General features: G+C 38.8%; 1 protein-coding gene across 2 annotated transcripts in view; it reads left to right on the top strand.

Annotated features, from left to right (window-relative positions):
- The window catches only part of LOC141978632 (keratin, type I cytoskeletal 19-like), a 53,848-nt gene that overhangs the window by 30,761 nt on the left and 4,727 nt on the right, over positions 1 to 18,360 (top strand). Inside the window, exons 1-5 of one of the 2 annotated variants that reach the window (XM_074940888.1) lie at positions 8,402 to 8,818; positions 12,597 to 12,679; positions 14,235 to 14,391; positions 17,369 to 17,530; positions 17,624 to 17,749. In XM_074940888.1, the coding sequence (XP_074796989.1) occupies positions 8,402 to 8,818; positions 12,597 to 12,679; positions 14,235 to 14,391; positions 17,369 to 17,530; positions 17,624 to 17,749 (945 nt within the window). Of the gene's footprint in view, positions 1 to 6,266; positions 6,294 to 8,401; positions 8,819 to 12,596; positions 12,680 to 14,234; positions 14,392 to 17,368; positions 17,531 to 17,623; positions 17,750 to 18,360 lie in introns of those variants that run through there. The other variant, XM_074940887.1, reaches the window with a different exon arrangement.

Raw genomic sequence — 18,360 nt, 5'->3', positions numbered from 1 at the left:
TAATTTCTATGTTTTGGATTTTGATGACTTTAAATGACCTTACCACCTCCTCCCCATCCCACCATGAGAGAAGTACTCTGAACCACATGTTCCAAGGTTGCAACTTGTATTATGGCAACTTATGACCTTGTTACAGAGGGCTTCATATGGTTGCCTCTGGAACCTGACTGACACTATGAAAGCAATGAGAGGGAAGGTCAATGCTCAGCTGTTTACAAAAGATGTTTTTTTCTCACCCCAGCAGCCCCTTTACTGCTGTGCACACTTTTCTCCTCCCTGTCCTTTACAGCCCATGTATAAAGATTGACCATTAGTTTGTAATTGTGATCCAACATATGATAACATATTGTATTACTGGGGGAATTTGAGCACCTGGGATTGAATCCTGGCTCCATTAAAGTCAATGAGAGTTTTGCCATTGACTTGAGTGGAGCCTGGATTTCACGGTTGGTATTCTTATCCTAATCCAATTTTTCTGTATAGGCTCCATATCAAAGCAAACAAGAAGTTAATATGCCTCATAGAAAAAGCTCAGTTTTCAAATCTGTGTTCCTTTCTTTAATAAACAATCTAAATCTTGGATTCAGATACTTGAATTAATGCATAAAAATAATATAGGTATTAAGTGCTTATTTGAGCATCCAAATGCAGGATTTGGCCATCGTATTAAGATGTCCATGTTACCTGTGTTATTAATATATTTATTAATAATCTGACATATACATAGTATCCATCTGATTCACAACCACGAACGTCAAGCTGGAGCTGAGGGAAACAATCCCATATTTGAGACCTTCCTTCCAGATGATGTCACAGTATCCACACTGAGGATTCCTCTCTGTGGGAGGGGACCCCCATGAGCAGGAAGAAACAGATAACAGTAACAGAGGATTTAATTATTAGAAATATACGTAGTTGGGTTTGTGATAACCAGGAAAACTGCATGGTGAATTGCCTGCCGGGTGCAAAAGTTGCAGATCTCTCAAGATATCTAGACAGACTTATGTATACTGCTAGAAAGAAGTCGGTGGTCACGGTACATGTAGATAACAATGACATAGGGAAAGGTAGGAGAGAGGTCCTTGAGGCCCAATTTAGGTTGCCAGGTCAGAGATTAAAGTGCAGGACCTCCATGCTACTGTTCTCTGAAATGCTTCCAGTTCCACATGCACGGTCACTTAGAAGAGCAGAACTGCAGGGTCTCAATGCATGGATGAGATTATGGTGTTTGGTGGAGGGATTTAGGTTTATTTAGGAAATCATACCTCACCAATCTATTTAAATTCTCTGAGGATGCCAACAAACATGTGGACAAAAGAGTGCCAGTTGATATAGTGTACTTGGACTTTCAGAAAGCCTTTGATAAGGTCTTACACCAAGGCTCTTAAGAAAAGTATTGTGTCAGACCAATGGTTCAGCTAGACCAGTATCCTGTCTTCCAACAGTGGCCAGTGCCAGATGCTTCAGAAGGAAAGAACAGAATAAGCCAATTATCAAGTGATCCATCCCCTGTGGTCCAGTTCCAGCTTCTGGCAGTCAGTGATTTAGGGAAACCCAGAGCATGAGGTTGCATACCTGACCATCTTGGCTAATAGCCATTGATGGACTGATCCTGCATGAATTTATCTAATTCTTTTTTTAACCCAGTTATGCTTTTGGTCTTCACAATAACCCCTGGCAACAAGTTCCGCAGTTTGACTGTGCCTGTGAAGAAGTACTTCCATATGTTTGTTTTAAACCTGTTGCCTATTAATTTCATTGGGTAATCCTTGGTTCTTCTGTAATGTGAAGGGGTAGATAACACTTCCCTATTCACTTTCTCCACACTGTTCATGATTTTGTAGACTTCTGTCAGATCCCCCCTTAGTTGTCTCTTTTCTAATCTGAACAGTCCCAATCTTTTTAATCCCTTCGCCTATAAAAACTGTTCCTTGCCCCAATCATTTTTGTTACCCTTCTCTGTATCGTAATATATCTTTTCCAGTTGTAATATATCCTTTTTTGAAATGGGGAGACCAGAGCTGCATGCGGTGTTCAAGGTGTGGGCATAGCATGGATTTATACAGGGGCATTATAATATTTTCTGTCTTATTATCTACCCCTTTCCTCATGGTTTGTAAAATTCTGTTAGCTTTCTTGACTGACCAGATGTTTTCAGAGAACTATCCACGATGATTCCAAGATCTCATTCTTAAGTAGTAAAAGCTAATTTAGACACCATCATTTGGTATGTATAGTTGGGATATTTTTTCCAATGTGCAGTACTTTGCTCTTATCAACATTGAATTTCGTCTGCCATTTTGTTGCCCAATCACCCGGTTTTTTGTGATCCCTTTGTAACTCTTTGCAGTCAGTTTTGGAGTTAACTATTATGACTAATTTAGTATTATCTGAAAACATTGTCACCTCACTATTCACTCCCTTTTTCAGATTATTTATGGATATGTTGAACAGCACAAGTCTCAGTACAGATCCTTAGGGAACCAACCCCTCCCCCCCACCCACCCATTTGCCTCTTTCTATTGTGAAAACTGATCATTTATTCCTACACTTTGTTTCCAATCTTTGAACTAGTTACTGATCCATGAGAGGACCTTCTCTCTTACCCCATGACTGCTTACTTTGCTTAAGAGTTTTTGGTGTGGACCTTGTCAAAAGTTTTCTGAAAGACCAAATACAACTGTATCAACTCGTGCACCCTTGTCCACATGCTTGTTGACACCCTCAAAGAATTCTAATAGATTGATGAGGCATGATTTCCCTTTACAAATGCTGTGTTGACTCTTTCCCAACATATTGTGTACATCAATGTGTCTGCTAAATCTGTTCTTTATTATAGTTTCACTCAGTTTACCTGGTACTGAAATTTGGCTCACCAGCCTCAAATTGCCTGGATTGCCTCTGGTGCCTTTTTAAAAAATTGGCATTACTTCGCGATCCTCCATTTATCTGGTACAGAGGCTGATTTAAGCGACAGGTTGCATACCATAGTTTCACTTTGTGTTTCTTAGTAGCATCATTTCATACCTTTCTTTCTTGATGGCCCTACACTCACATATTTGTCTTTTTTCCCCTCCAATGTTGTTAATTTTTTGTGTGTCATTTTTTCTTTGCTCTGCCTTCATGAGATCAGCATGATCCTTCTCTCCATGTCACTCTCTCTATTGCCTCTGAACTGATGGATTAAGACACTGCATGTAATGTTGATTGTCCTTGGGAGGGTTGGATTAGATCAATCAACACTTTTAATCAATCATCATTTCACTTGCTGATGCTTTTATAACAAAGTGAGGGAGCTGAACTATCTGTTACACTATTTAACAGCTAATATTTGGTGGGAAGAATTACCAGAGTACCTAGTACAGCCAGCCTTTTCCATCAGCTCTCGTTTCTGTGTTATTACATTTGTTTAGCCTAATTTGCAAGAAGCACCAGATCCATGGAGAATGAGGAGTACATTTTCAAAGAGCCTTGTGAGGGGGTGTACTTCCCACAGTGGCCCTGCAAGAGCTGCATTAGACCAAGTGGGTCCAATAAACCAGTTAGTATGCAAACAGGAGAGATTTAGGCTGGATGAAGCTAATTAGAAGGTGAGGGAACAGCCAGAACTTTTATAAAGTGAGGAGGCTGGAAATAGCATGGGGAAGTAGCAGCGAGGAAGCCTGCAGTTCCTCTCCTAAGGGAGAAGCACAGTAGGAAGGAGTCCAGGGGTGAGAGCAGTAAGGTGGTGCAGATGCAGACCTTAACTGTTCACTACAGGGCCCTGAACTGGAATCTAAAGTACAAGGTGGGCCTGGGTTCCCCAACCAATCACTACAGAGTGGTATTGCTAAGGGCTGTGGATATGAAGACTGCTGGAATCACTGCGAGAGTGACATAATCAGGGCAGCAGATGTGAGGAATGCCTGATGCCACTTATGGAAAGAGACTTTGAAAGACTACCCCTGGAAATGGAAACCACGTAGCAAAATGGCCAACAGGCTGAGCCATGATGAGGCGGCAGCAGCTCCCGGAGCAAGAAAGGGGCTGCAGACTGGGCAAGAGAGACAGAGGGCAACCGCAGGAAGGAGCGTCAGCTTCGCAGAGTCAATCCCTAGAACCACCACAGGGCAGTGTCATCCCGTGGTGTGAGTACAGCACCCCATCACAATGTCTTTGCTTAGCACCCACGGGATAAAGAATAATAGGGAGGTGTTTAGGAGGGTCAGAAATGTTAGGAAAATATCACAGAGGGCTCAGAAACCAGAACAAAAGCCACAAATCAAGTAGGGCCTCTGCTCTCTGTTATAAATACCTTTATCTTTCTTTGTATTAACCTCTGACTTTAAGGCTGGGAGAACATTGTGTGTCTTCTACTGCACTCTACTGAAATAAAGAACAAAAAAGTAACCAGAAATAAATATATTTGGACAGATTAAACCAGCTCATCCTGTCTTTTCTCAGAGGTGAATGGGAAGACTATGTGAGGGAGATACCAAGTAAGATATGTGTCCAAAGCCCATGGGATCCCAGCTAGGCTATCATAGCTCCAAAGGAGCAATTTGCATTTACAACACATGGCTTAGGTACAGATGAGTTCTTCCACCATCTATGTAATCATTGACAATCCATATGATCATTTAATAGATGGTGGTAGAGGAGGAGTTTTCAGACTTTTTAATGTCTATCAGCTTATTTTAATGAGATTTAGCAGCTGAAAATAAAGAGGAGAACCAGAACTATGTGATCAACCAGTTGTAGTTTGGGACCCTCTGGAGAAGAGGAAGCTGACAAAAGCACAAGCAGAGCAGTGAAGTTCTGTAAGTAAAATTATGTACAGAGACATGGAGAGAAAGAGGAAAGACATATTTAAACTTGTAATGATGGCAAGAAAGGAGTCTCATAAGGGGAAATGAAAAATCCTTAAGTGATTCTAGCCTTTCAACAAGAACACAAGAATTTTTCACAAGCCTATTAAGGATCTATTGAGAAGTGAGGCTTATTTTCCTTTAGGCTAGATTAGAAATTTCCAAGCAAGATAAATTTAGGTAAACTGAAATGAAATTTTAATCCTCCTGAGTATGTCTAAACAGTAAAGACATGATAGATCAATGGAGATAAATTGATAATTACATCCAAAATAATGATGTAATGATAGTTTCTTAAGGATAAATGTGTGAAGTACAAAGCTGAGAATGAAGTAGAAGAGAGGCATTTCTAGGTGCTGATAGGCAGAGATGTAATTAAGTGAAGAGTGCCCACCATGACAAGTAGGAGTATTGTATTTAAATCTTCTCTCTCACTCATAGTTCTACAATGAGGGTGATTATTAACATAGAGATGATAAAGGGGAAGGCTTTAGGAAGTAATTTGAAGGTAGATCTCAACTATATATATTTTTATGGCCACACAACATTGTTATTCTCTCTAGTATCAATACACCTGTGAAAAGACAGAAAAGCTAGCTGATAAAACATTTAGTTATATAATAGACACTCTTCTTGCAGCAGATGCATAAATACAGATGACCAAATGCTTTGGTATGTCAGAGGAACGTGATGCATGTTCATAGTTTCTTTCCATTAATGCAAAACTAGAAAAGCTTGTTGTTGTGAAAGAACTCACCATAAGATCATTCAGAAATCAACTGGCCGAGGTTTCAAAAGTAAATTGTGATTTGGGGCAACTCAAATTTTGAGTGTTCAACTTGTGACACCTCAGAGGGGCTTGACATTCAGAAAGTGCTGAGCATCCACAGTCTGAAAATCAGACCCCTTAAAATAGGGCACTCAAAAACTGAGGCAATCAAAACCACTGGTTTCTTCTGAAAATCTTGGCCAGTGTTGTTGTTTTGGTTTCATCAATGAGTTTGTCTGCAGTTTTAAGGAAAAAAACAAACTTCTGTGGTAGCTTTGATGTATGGGATAATGCCAAAGTAAAAGCAAAATAACACAGGAATCTGTTAAAACACAGCTCAGTGGCAATTATTTTCTCAGGCATTACTATTCAAAAGAAGCTGCCCAAAGAGGAGCTGGTCTCATGCATTCGGAGATTCCAAGGCCAGAAGGGACCACTGTGATCATCTAGTCTGACCTCCTGTGTAATGCAGGCAACAGAATTTCCCCATACACACATACACACAAACACATACACATAAAGCAGTGTACAAACAATACAAACTACATTCTCAAATTACCCACCTGAGATAAGCAAGTATTATTCTATAGATGCAGAAGCTGACACAAAAAGAAGGAATGTGATTTGCCCAATATCAGGCAGTAAGCCAGTGGCAGAGATTAAAAGAGAAGACAAGAGTTTCCGTCTTCCCATGTTTTGTTGAGTCTACCATACCATGATGCCACCTTATTCATAAATGTTGAAATAAAAGCAGCAGAAATTGCCAGTGTATTGTTCACACCCCATTCTGTAGACAAGATAAAGATTATCTTTCAGCTAAAATAAATCATGCATCAGAGCAGCCACCATATGGTCCCTGGTCTAGAGTAGAACTGGGTAGCTTTTAAAAAGATGGATTTCTCTATTTCCTGGCTATCCAATTTAATATATTATCTAAACTGTACTAACAAATGGGTCAGTTGTGTGTCCTGGTTGAAGTTTAATAGTTGGTTGTTTTATATATTTCTCGGTGCAAGGCATCAAAACTAATGTGTAGTAAACGGGAACATTTAGAGTAATTTGGGAACAAATGAACCCGATATACGATTTATTTTAAAATAGTAATAACTAGGAAACACTTGCAATAATTGTAAAAATTTTCTTTGAAATGTTTGGATATATTGAAAGAGCATAATTTATCAGAAAGCATTCAGCATTCTTGAATCTTTGGGTGTTTGTGGGAACAGAATGCTTCGTGCTAAGAGGGATGGTGGGTAAATAAATTTTTTTAATTTATAAAAATAATATAAAATTTATTAATTAATTTTATATAATTTATTATTCTCTCTCAACACATCACGGGTAGAGGAAAGAGAGAGATACGCGCTATCTCAGAGTAGGAAAAGCAAACATCCCAAAAATGTTTTAACTAAGTTAATTACTGGCTCAAAACCAATTCCACATAGAACTTAATATCACTCCAAATCACACAAATAATTAGTGACATGCATCCAAAACAAACAGTATGCTTCCAAAATGTTACAAGGGGAATTTATTTTTTAATCCTACAGTATTTATGAAGCCATTTCTACTGAAACTGGAGCTAGTATATATTCTGTAAGCATGTTACTGCTGCTTACCATACAAATTCAATAAGAAAAATGTATTTCCAGTCCTGACCAATGTACCAGTTTGGAAAAAGTAAGATCTTCTGCCCCTGGAACATTTGCCCATTTCTAGAAATGGATCCAAACTAAAGCAAACCCCTTTGAATGTCAAATGATCAGTCATCTTCCCTTCAATGCCACTCCCAAACCCCACTATTTTGTATTTTCATGCTGCCTTTGCAATTCTGGGTTCAGCTCAGGACTAACAGTGGACGAGCTGATATTACGGGAAAACTGTTATCACACTATTTCTAGCCTATCCAGACTTTGGGAAATAACTGGAATGTCTTAGGAGCCCATTCTGACAAGATTTCCAGGAAAATTTTTGAGTAGGTTCAGAGAAGCATCTGACGTTTTGGGTGTCTCTTCTACAAACTCAAACTCCAAACTTTTTACATTTTCCCATCACTACCTGCTATACTAAGTTCCTTTTAAGTGGAAATTAGGTCTTTCTCCTTTGGTCCCGCACAACATGAAAGAACAAGTGGAATGTAGCAGCAAAGCAGCTAGTAACACTGGGCCAGATCTCCAGTTAATATCAACTGGCCTAGCTTCATTCATTTATACTACTTGAGTATCTATCCCTTTTTTGTTCTTAGAAGCATTCATAACAGCTTCATAGGAAGTGGTGTTTAACATGCAGTTAAAATTCTAAAGCTTGTTATAAAAATACTGACATTTAAAAAGTCTGTTTATTAAAAAGATACATGGGAAATCCAACCCTGTTTGGGCCTTTAGTACTCTGTGTAATTCAAGACGCTCTTCCCACCGTAGACAGGAACACACAACATATTTACTGAGAGATTAGACTGAGGCAGAGCTGGTCCAGCTCCACACCTCCTGCTGCTGGCCACACCTCACTGTTATAATAAGAAGAAGAAGGGGGGAAAAAGAAGACAAATAACTGAACATTGTATGCAGTTGTTCCAAACAACAACAGTGTGTGCAGACACATAAATAGTTCAGAATTGACCAAGAGGAAACACATATTTCATGATGACACAATCCTGTTGCTACAGTCATTCACGTAAGGGAACTCCCACAAGGAAAGGCATAAAAAAAGCTTAGGGAAGGTTGAGAAACTGCTCAGTCGGTGCTAGTAAGTCAAACGTTGTGTTAGATCCCTAATAGATGTGGTCATGAACTCCAGTCAAGGCCGTTTCCAATTCTCTTCTGGATCCCACAGGGGTAGTGCAGGGTGTGATTTGTCCCTGCTAGGAAGCTCCTACAGACCTTCAAGTGCACATGGAGGGGCCATTGGCACATCGGACTCCATTTCCTCCACCAGGCCCCTCTGGCTGGCCTCTGGAGTGGGAGTATCTTGGGGAGCTTTTGGCAAGAGCCATGGGGATAGCATCTTTCTGAGTGGGAATGAGAAACAGACTATGCAAAACCTGAATGACCGTTTGGCTGCTTATCTGGAAAAGGTACGTTCTCTGGAAGCAGCTAATGCTCAGCTGGAGAGCTGTATCCTGGAGCGGCACAAGAAGAGGTTTCATGAAAAGAAACGTGACTTCAACCAATATGAGCAAAATATCACTGACATGCAAGGACAGGTAAGTCAGAGCTGCATTTGGCTATGCCATTCTGCATTTCCCCTCTGTAGAATGCGGGTACTCCTTCAGGCTGGCAGCCCTCCTTTACAGAAGCATAAATAAAATATTAGAAACATTAATGAAAATAGTTACCAGAGCTATGCATAAAAGTTCATTGTGCACTCAAGGACGCAGGAGGGGGATAGGAAAGGGTGGAGGGAAAGAAAAGAGAGGTACGTCAGTCTGTAGATGTCTGTGATATAAAGAAATTAAAACGCTGTCAAATGTTCTTTTGTTTTTAACCTGAAGTTGCAGACAGATCTGCAATTTCTTGCATAACATGTTCTCATTGAATGCCCAGTGTGGTAAATCACACAAAGACAAATTGTAAAGCAGGAAAATGAAGAGACTGCCTGGCTTATTTCAAAGGGGGAGAAAAGCAGGTTGGACTGCCTAGGACTATTGGAGCAAGGGGAAGAGCTGGCCTATTGTAGAAAATAGGAGGATGTGGGAGTTAAAAGTTCAGAAAATCTGCAAAAAGTCATTCATGAATGCCCCTTAAGAGCACTGACAATGGTGTTACAAATCTTCCAAATAATCCAAATCTTGTAGGTTTAATATCGAAAAACCATAAATGTCTAGTGTGTAATCTAGAAATATGAGTCAGTCAGCAGATGCCATATAGAAACCATTACCTACAACTGTTCGTCCTCCTATCTAGCAGTTCCTTGCAGCAGGCTTTGGCTATACCAAAGATACCCATAGCCAAGTAATGAAATCATTCCTGAAATCACATGCAAAAATGATGTCACCAACATTCCCAATATAGCACTTTTGAAGGGAATAGATTTTGCAATGCCTCAGGAAATAACAAACATAGAAAAGCTCACAATATGTTTGTAATGGAATGAGTAGAAATACACATTCACACAGGCTATGTATTTCATTCACTGATTTCTGTGGCGGTGGAGCAGGGAATTATAGTGAGCATATCCAAATAAAACAGAAAAATGAAATGTCCATTCTAATTATGAAAACAGCAAATACTGACAAATATAAAAACTGACAAATACTCTTTGGCATGTTTTCACTGTAACTAAAAAGTGAATTTATGGTTCCCACCACTATTGCATATTAGCGTTCAACAATATGTCTTTCAAACTCATGTATCTAAAAATGTAAGAATAATATTAATCTGCATACATAATAAAACCTAATTAACTCAGTAATCATCCTGTGACTAATCGGAATAATTAACTTTACATGACCATATAAGGCAAGAAGCAAAGCTACTCAACAATGCTATGTGTTTAGTTTTTAAATGGCACTTTTTGTTTGGAATGGGTTAGGATTTCTTATGATCTTGAGAACTTTTTTCCAGAGATACCTGGACATTGGCATTAACTGGCACCTTTGCTGATTTATGGTAGGGAGGCCTGGGATTGAATAAACACGGATAAAACTTCCTTCTCGCTGCTAAAGGTGTTCCCTTCAGGCAGAAGATGAGGGACACTGGCCCCAGGCAATGCATAAGGAAAGCTAGTTCTACTGCTGCCTTGGCCTGTTCTTAGGCTAAAAACAGGTCATCAGTCTCCAGGCCTGTCAGTTCAGCAGTGAATTCATTTTAAAAGAAAAAAATCTCTAAACCAGAGATAAATACTTGGTCTCCAACTAAACAGATTTTCTCACATCTTGTTTGAGAGCCCAGAGAAGTTCTGATTCAGGGGGAAAATCCAGACCTACAGAATTCACCCATGCCAGAACCTTTCTTTAGAAAGGAAAAGAGAAATTAAGAAAGATGAAAAGACGCAAATCATAGGATTGATCAGGATAAAACTCTAAGTGAGGGAAGCACTGTACCACCAATATAGCTCTTGTATCTACCATTCACAGTTAAGGTGGGTTATCCAGTAGTTACTAGCATCAAGCCTCTTAGACCAAGTATGTATTATTTTATTAGTATATATTTTATATACCATTCATAGAGGAGGTGGGATATCAGATGGTTATTTACAGTGGGAACCTCAGACAGCTTTAAACCAGAATTTTCATTTACTCTGGAAGGAACACCAGCTAACCTCATGATTGCCACCATTGTGAAGGACAATGAAATAAATATTTATTAATCATAATGAATTAATCATGTATTAGTCAAAGTGCCCATGTTTTCTGATTGAATGTGGAATATGTCCAAAAAGAACTTTTCTGAATATCTATCATACATCCATAGAGCAGTAAAATGGTTATGGTATTAGACAACTGCTTGCAGATATTTACTGCCTGACGATGCCTCTCTGTTGAGGACTTTACTGCTATTTTAGCTGTATGCTCTTCATAATCAAGATCCCTCCTTTCAATAAAACCTGGCATTTTCAGTTTCCTAAGCTAACAGCTCCCACCTCCCACCTCAGTGCATATGGTACAAATGATACAGGCCTTTCAGCATATTATCTAGTGCTTTGTCAAATCTATCTTTGCAGCCTCAAACAATAGAGTTTAGTGTTGACATTAGAGATGGAAAGTTGTTAAATTATGGCTGTTTCATGCTCACTGTAACACAAATTGAAAGGCTCAGTCTACTTCTAAGCAGATAGATGTCCACATTTCAAAATCAGCAGCAACTAGCCTTTTAGATGCCACGGACAGAGTCTCTTTTACACTACGCCCTTACAATGTCATTATTTTTATTGTTGATTTGCTATATTATAAAATGGTTACATAACTCAAGACACTAATGGAGCTTTCTGATCGGCTCTCAATTATGCTCCTCCACAGTATAATCCATAATGCTCGGGAAATGGGTTCAATTATTTTCTTTATTTCTTTTCCTTACCAGCAATAACAAACCCCAGACTGCCCAACATTTAGGATATTATTGTACTTCTCAGCTGGCCTTCATTATGCCTTAGGGCAAAACCTGAAATGTGCTGTAATTGACCAGGAATGTACTGCGTATTCTGTATTATTGATTGATTAATGCATTCCAAGGACACCTTGATTTTTCCATTCAAAAGTCAACGTGGAGCACTTCAAGATATTTTTGTCATGTTTTATTTTTCCTGGTTTCTTGCTGACTAGGTGCAGAAAGTTTTGTTTGAAAAACTACTGGGAATTCTTTCACTGGATAAAGCTATTTCTGATTTTAGGAATATTTTCACCTTTTATTGCCATCTAAATGTTTAGTAAAGGCTGAAGTGAGAAATTTCCCTGTGATTACCTCTTTTCTCCTCCTCCCCCTTAATTAGTAAAAGACTTGATATGTCACAGTTCTTAGTTCATGCTAATTATATATTAAATTAATGGGTTTAAGTGAACTGGATTGCTTTTAAGGATTTGGAATGGAATACTGAGCCTTTCACATTCACATCAGTGTTCAAACCTATCCCAGGTTGGTGGTGACTGAAAGCCATTACCCTTTGATGGCCCAGTATCTTCTGTAAAATGAGCTAGTGCTCTTACTTCTGTTCCTTTAGGGCAGGCTCCAAATCATACAAGCCACCACTGGAATTGTCACTAACTAATTTCACTTTGCGGGTAGTCTTAACATGGGCAAAAGATGACATTCAGTGAGACTTAGGTTCCTAAACACCTAAGTCACTTTTGAGAGTGGGGCTTAGGCTCCTAAGGAGTTACATACACCTAAAAATCTTTGAGGATCTGGGCCCAAGTCACTAAGGGGCATTTGAAAATTTTACTCTAAATCCATTCACACGTCAAACAATAGGAACGGCAGAATAGCGAAAGACATCCACTATATGGCATATTTATGGGAACTTAACTCAGTGTCTGTGGTTTACAGATTGAGGATGGCAAGATCACCAATGCCAGTATTCTTCTGAATATTGATAATGCTAAAATAGCATCTGAAGATTTGAGTCTCAAGTAAGTTCTTTCTTGGCTTCTTCATACTTGTAAGGAGGGTGAAAGGAAATAAATCCAGGCTTTGTCCCTGATAATATAATAAAACTTGTTTCTGGTGAAGTTCTTTGGTGACATCTGATCAATAAAATGAATGTACAGCAAAAATAATAGAGCGATGAGAACTTAATGTTAAAATTACAAATGATTGCTGAACAATCACGAGTCACTCTGTTTATGAATCGTAGATCAGGGCCTGAAGAGCAGGTTTTACTGCAGGTGTTTAATTCTTATCACAAAAAGTATGTATAGACGGTAAGGCTGAATACAAATTAACTCTGGTTTGCACCTCATCCTCTCCCCGAATTCAACCAAATTATTCTGTCTCCTGTGGTCTTCAGTTCATTCTTCCTGACCCCTAGCATGCCCCTCACCCTCACTACCTTCTGCTGGTCTCCACAGTGGGGTTGCCACAATAATTGAATCAGTTCCTGATGAACCACTCGTGTACCATCTCAATGGGCAATAAATAATATTAAGAGACCTTTTTCAGGAAAATCTAAGAAACCTGAATAGTTTAATTTGAACTGCAAACTTCCAGGCAAATATATGCACATGAGGGAATTTACATTATTGTAGGCTAGTTTCTGATGGACCTTGAACAGAATCCTCCATTCAGCAAAAGAAGCTCAGTCACTTAAGTGGCCTAGCACTATAAGGCAATATTTTTTAAAAATGACTTTTTTCTTTTAAGACTCAAAAGCCCAAGTCGCTATCCCATACATTCTCTGTGCTTCCTTTCACTTCATAACTGGTTACCAAAATATTTCACTGAGCGGTGCCACTAAAGTGGAACTGTGAAGCTTCTTAAATGGAAGGGAATGATGTGCAGAATAGGATTTCTGTGTGATTATCGCATTCTGAAGAGAGTCTGGTGAATTAGTTGGAGGAAACATTAGTTGACCCCATGAAAATTAGAGGGAGAAAGAGATTTTGGTTTCTCTTATATCTGAGCTTGGGGAGCAATCAGAGAATCAAAGGCTGTTCCAGAACTGAAAGTAACCGCAGTACCAGTTTCAAGTGTTGTTTTTGCCTTTTTTTTTTTTTTTTTTTTTTTGCCTTGGAGGTGCAACTTCCTAAATGTGGCTAACTTGAAGAGTTTTAAAGGATATTACTAGCTAGTTTTTAAGCAATTTTTACACACAGTGATTTCACCTGGACTGTATAGCAATCACTCTGGGGTAAACTGCAGGAGACATTAAATTATAGATGCTGTTTTAAGATCCCTAATAGCAATTTTTTTCTGAGTTTTGAAACCCCTATTTCTAGAGCTGTGCTAGTCACAAACAAGAAAATTAAGAAAATGCTATCTTGGTCATTTCCCTTTATCATATAAGGGAGTGGTATGGGGACATTTCATTTTAAAGGATTTCTAAGAAATAGCAAAGAATATGTTTTCAAAGAGCCTACTTTCTTGTGATTTGCCCGAGCATTTGCTTCTCTTTGATGCTATTCATAGAGAACTCATGAATTCACCTGTTCTCAGCATGCATGTTTTGCCTCCTTTTTCCTGGTAAAGGTATGAGGCGGAGCAGTCTCTCAGGCAGGGAATGCAAATCAGTGTTGAGAACCTGCGTAAGGAACTTGACAACCTGACCATTGTCACGACAGATCTGGAACTGGAGATTGAAGCCATCCAGGAAGAGCAGATCCTCAGGAAGAAAGACCATGAGAAGGTAGGAGAAATCTAGACCCTAAAATCCTAACTAATACAGTTTTTCTAATGAATGGAGAAGTTTGTGTAATATCTACATCCTAAAAATGAGGCAGATAATTCAAGGCCCACTTGTGTTCCCACTGAAGTCAATGGGAGTCTTTCCATTGACTTCAATGAGAGTTGGGTCCAACCCAGAGTTTGCATTATACATGATCTAGTGGTTTGGGATTGGACTTCTTTAATTCTAATCCTAGATAGGACAATGACTCACTGTATGTCTTTGGAAAGTTCATTTTGCCTGTTTGCCTCTCATTTACCCCACCTGTAAAACGAAGATAATAAAACTTGCCTATCTTACAGGAATAGTGTGAGAAATTATATAATATTTGTACAGTGATTGCAGATGAAAACCACTGAGATTATTATTATCGTTAGCTGATACAGCACCATTCATGTTTAGTGTTAGCAAAGCAGATACTAGCAATGTGGTGAAATTATTCAGATTATATATTGTGATTCCTAATGTATGAAATGATTGTTACTGGTGTGTTCGCCCCCAGATTTACCCTCATACTCTGGATATGTCAGTTCTGCAAAGGAGGTTTGCTTTGAGATTTTGGTTTCATCTGAACCCAAAGTTCAGAATGAAAGTTTGAAAGAGATTTGGGCAAGAATGAATACAGACAGATCAAAATTGAAGAAAATGTTTGCACAAATCCCTCCCAAGTGAAAATTAATTACTTTTCCAAAGCTCTAAACACAGCTAAATAGATAGTACTTAATGTACTTAAGCCTTGACAATTAAACTTTACCACTCTTAATTCTCGCTTTGTTGTTGTGCTGTATATGTTGCTACCTCCACACAGCACTGTGTCACTGCTTGACAACATGACATTTTCATGCTGACTGCTGTACTGTTGTCCTTAGGTACCAAGTATCCTGCTCAGTGATCATCATTTTTTAAAATGTGGAACAGAAATCCAAAGGGTAAATAGTAAAAGATCAGACTTCGATTGGCTGACTCACTTGTGTACCCAGAAATATTAATGAGCTATATTCTAACAGTTTTTGGAAGCAGGACAACCAAGAAGGATGTTACTGTGTCCAGTCAGTCTGCATTTCAAATGCTGTAGTATCATATCTTGGAGTGTTACCATTTTCAAAAGCTCCCCAGAAAAAGTATTTAAAACATGAGATTATGCTACACTGAAGAGAATTTTACCAAACCTGTTTGACTTGTGCTATAATTATGGTGTTTACAGAGTAATTATATGTTTTAATTTGACTGCTCCTCTAGTAATTACATGGAATTTTTGTAGTCTTCTCCTGTAAACTTGGCTATAGTTTCATAAATACTATGTATTCTCTGAAAGGTGAAATTACAATTAGAGTTGAATGAATCTGGATGGTTTCAAGTTCCATTCAGATAAACATCCAAATGTGGCAATACTTCTTTCAAGTGTCTTACTTCTAGAAATATTATGAGAACAAGTTTTTTGTTGAGTTCTCTGACCCAGTCCTACATGCACTGAAGTCATCAGGAGCAGAAGCAGGCTGCTGGGTTTGGCCATGTCAGATACACCATGACATTACCTATCCACAATATTTAATTAAATTTTACTGAACCTCCCAAAAAAGTTTTGAGCTCTGGTTTGAGTCACATTTTAGATAAAGATATACTGGCTCTTATTGAGGCCAGACTAGTTTGCAGACCCATAAGAACAACTGAATTTATCTAGAAAATCATCCATCTCAAGTGGAGAACAAACTATTTTATCACCCAAGAGGTGGTCTTTCCATGGAGTCATGTTAGTGGATGACCTGGGGGAAGTTTGCACTGCTCTTGTCCATGCTGTACCTGTTTTGTGGATATAGAGGACTTCAGTCTCCAGGATTCTCAGTAGAACATCTTTCACCAACAGAATATTAATTTTTAAAAAAGCAATCAATAGGTCTTGCAGATTGTCTGCACCAGTCTCTGGTGAACAGAAGCCCCAGCAACCAGCGAGGTGGGGATAGCCACATCTCAAAAGTATTGGTATAAAGATATCAGAATGAACAGCTTGTCTATGGAGGCATACTTCCAGCACTAGGTTCTCTGTTAAGTATGCCAACAAAGCAAGAAAGTGGGGGAGGGGTTTGTAGGTTGTAATGAGGCAACCTTTATAAGAGTTTAATATTTTGACTGGTATGGGTGTGAGACTAGTGAAGTAAAACTGATTGGATCTGGCATCTACACTGTAAAAAAACCCCAAAGCATTCTTATTACATGGAGGGCTCCACATCTGCCTTGATGGCTTGTCATATATTTTGCAGATTAAATATATATTGTGCTGTTGACAACAAAAATCACGTACATTTTTTAGGAAATGAATTCTTCCATTATGGAATTTTGCAATAGGAATAAAATCAACTTCCTTTCCAGCCAATCGGAATTCCCTAATGGTTTGGGAGCTTCCATGATTGTCTTTGTTTCAGCTGATTCTGCACAATAATTTACTCACATTGTCATATGATAAAATAGTGTTCCAAAAGGTTGGGTCTGGAATCAGTCAGACGAGTAGATGCGAAAACCCAGATGTGTGTGTTCCCTTATTACACATGAAGAGTCAGCGCAGGCAGTGCACTTTCCTGGCTGACCAGAGAAATGGTATGAAAATACAAGCTTTTAGTAAGAAGTTAAGAGACCACAAAGCATAGGTAGGTGAGAGTATTTCTGCAGGAAGTCTAAAGTAATAATCTTTTTAAAAAAATAATTTAAGTAGATTGCTCTTTTTAAATTAAATCACTGTGTGTTTTAGGATTATCCAGGTCAAACTAGTATGATATAAGCAGTTGTTAACTGTGTGTATAACAATTAATTCACTATAAGGAGACTAATCTTTTAGTGCTACTTACTGAAAATAGGAATGAAGGGGACAAGGTGAGAATGGGGAATTCTTTGTCATCATTTTCATAAATGTGTCTTATTTTCTCTTCTCTGCTAATATGAACAGGATATGGGGGCGCATCATTCATCACAGGATTTCAAGGTCAATGTGCAAGTGAATGCAGTGCTGCAAGAAGATTTGGCCAAGATTTTAGCGGGGATAAGAGAGGATTATGAAGCCATTATTGAAAAGAACCGCCAAGACCTTGAGGTCTGGTACAAAGAGCAGGTAACAAAGGAATAATCAAACTTCCTTCTGCTGATTTCACAGAGTCCTATTTTCATAAAAGATTGACCAGTATCAATTACTTTTGCTCCACAGACTGCAACTGTGTCCCCAGTGGCAAACATCAGCCCAGAAGAAATACAGAGCAAGGAGGGTGAAATCAAGAACCTGAGGCGAACTTTTCAGGCCTTGGAGATTGAGTTGCAGGCACAATTTAGCAAGGTATCTTCTGGGGAAATCAATGGCAGGTCACTTTTTATCCAATAAGTTTTCCAGGAATGCATACCTTCATCCAGATTCTGCCCTCATTCACACCCATGCAGCAACGTTGACTTCTGTGGAGTTATATATAAATGAAAGTAGAATTTGACCCCTTTTGCCTATATTTAAACCCATGGACACTTGCAAAGAAGACTGTTATACCGTCACCACATAGAAAATTCATTAGATACTTCCCTTCTTGTGACTGCACATGGAGGAAACAGGAGGAAATGGGTGAGATGACCTGGAAGCCAGCCAGCAAGGTGCTCCAGTCGGGGGGAAGGGGAAGGCTGAGGAGTTTGCCTATTGGTCCAAATGTCAGGTCTGGAAGATCATATGATATGTGAAATCCTGCTACCAACAGTCACACACAGTAGGAAGAATATTGGCTGAAAATCTTAAGAATTCCTCAGATTTCCCAGATATTAAAGCTTCTGTGTCCATGACATGGCAAGCTTGGAGTAATACTGTATAATAAGAGGAAAACTGACAAAATTGTCCAAGAAATGTCTCATTTACAAAATATAAAAGTGTATTTTACAACTCCAGAGAGAGGAAATCCGTAACTTCCA

The sequence above is a fragment of the Natator depressus genome, chromosome 27, assembly GCF_965152275.1.
Source record: "Natator depressus isolate rNatDep1 chromosome 27, rNatDep2.hap1, whole genome shotgun sequence".
NCBI lineage: Eukaryota > Metazoa > Chordata > Testudines > Cheloniidae > Natator > Natator depressus.
The sequence above is the reverse complement of the archived record's forward strand: the minus strand, read 5'-3'. Positions and strand labels throughout refer to the sequence as shown.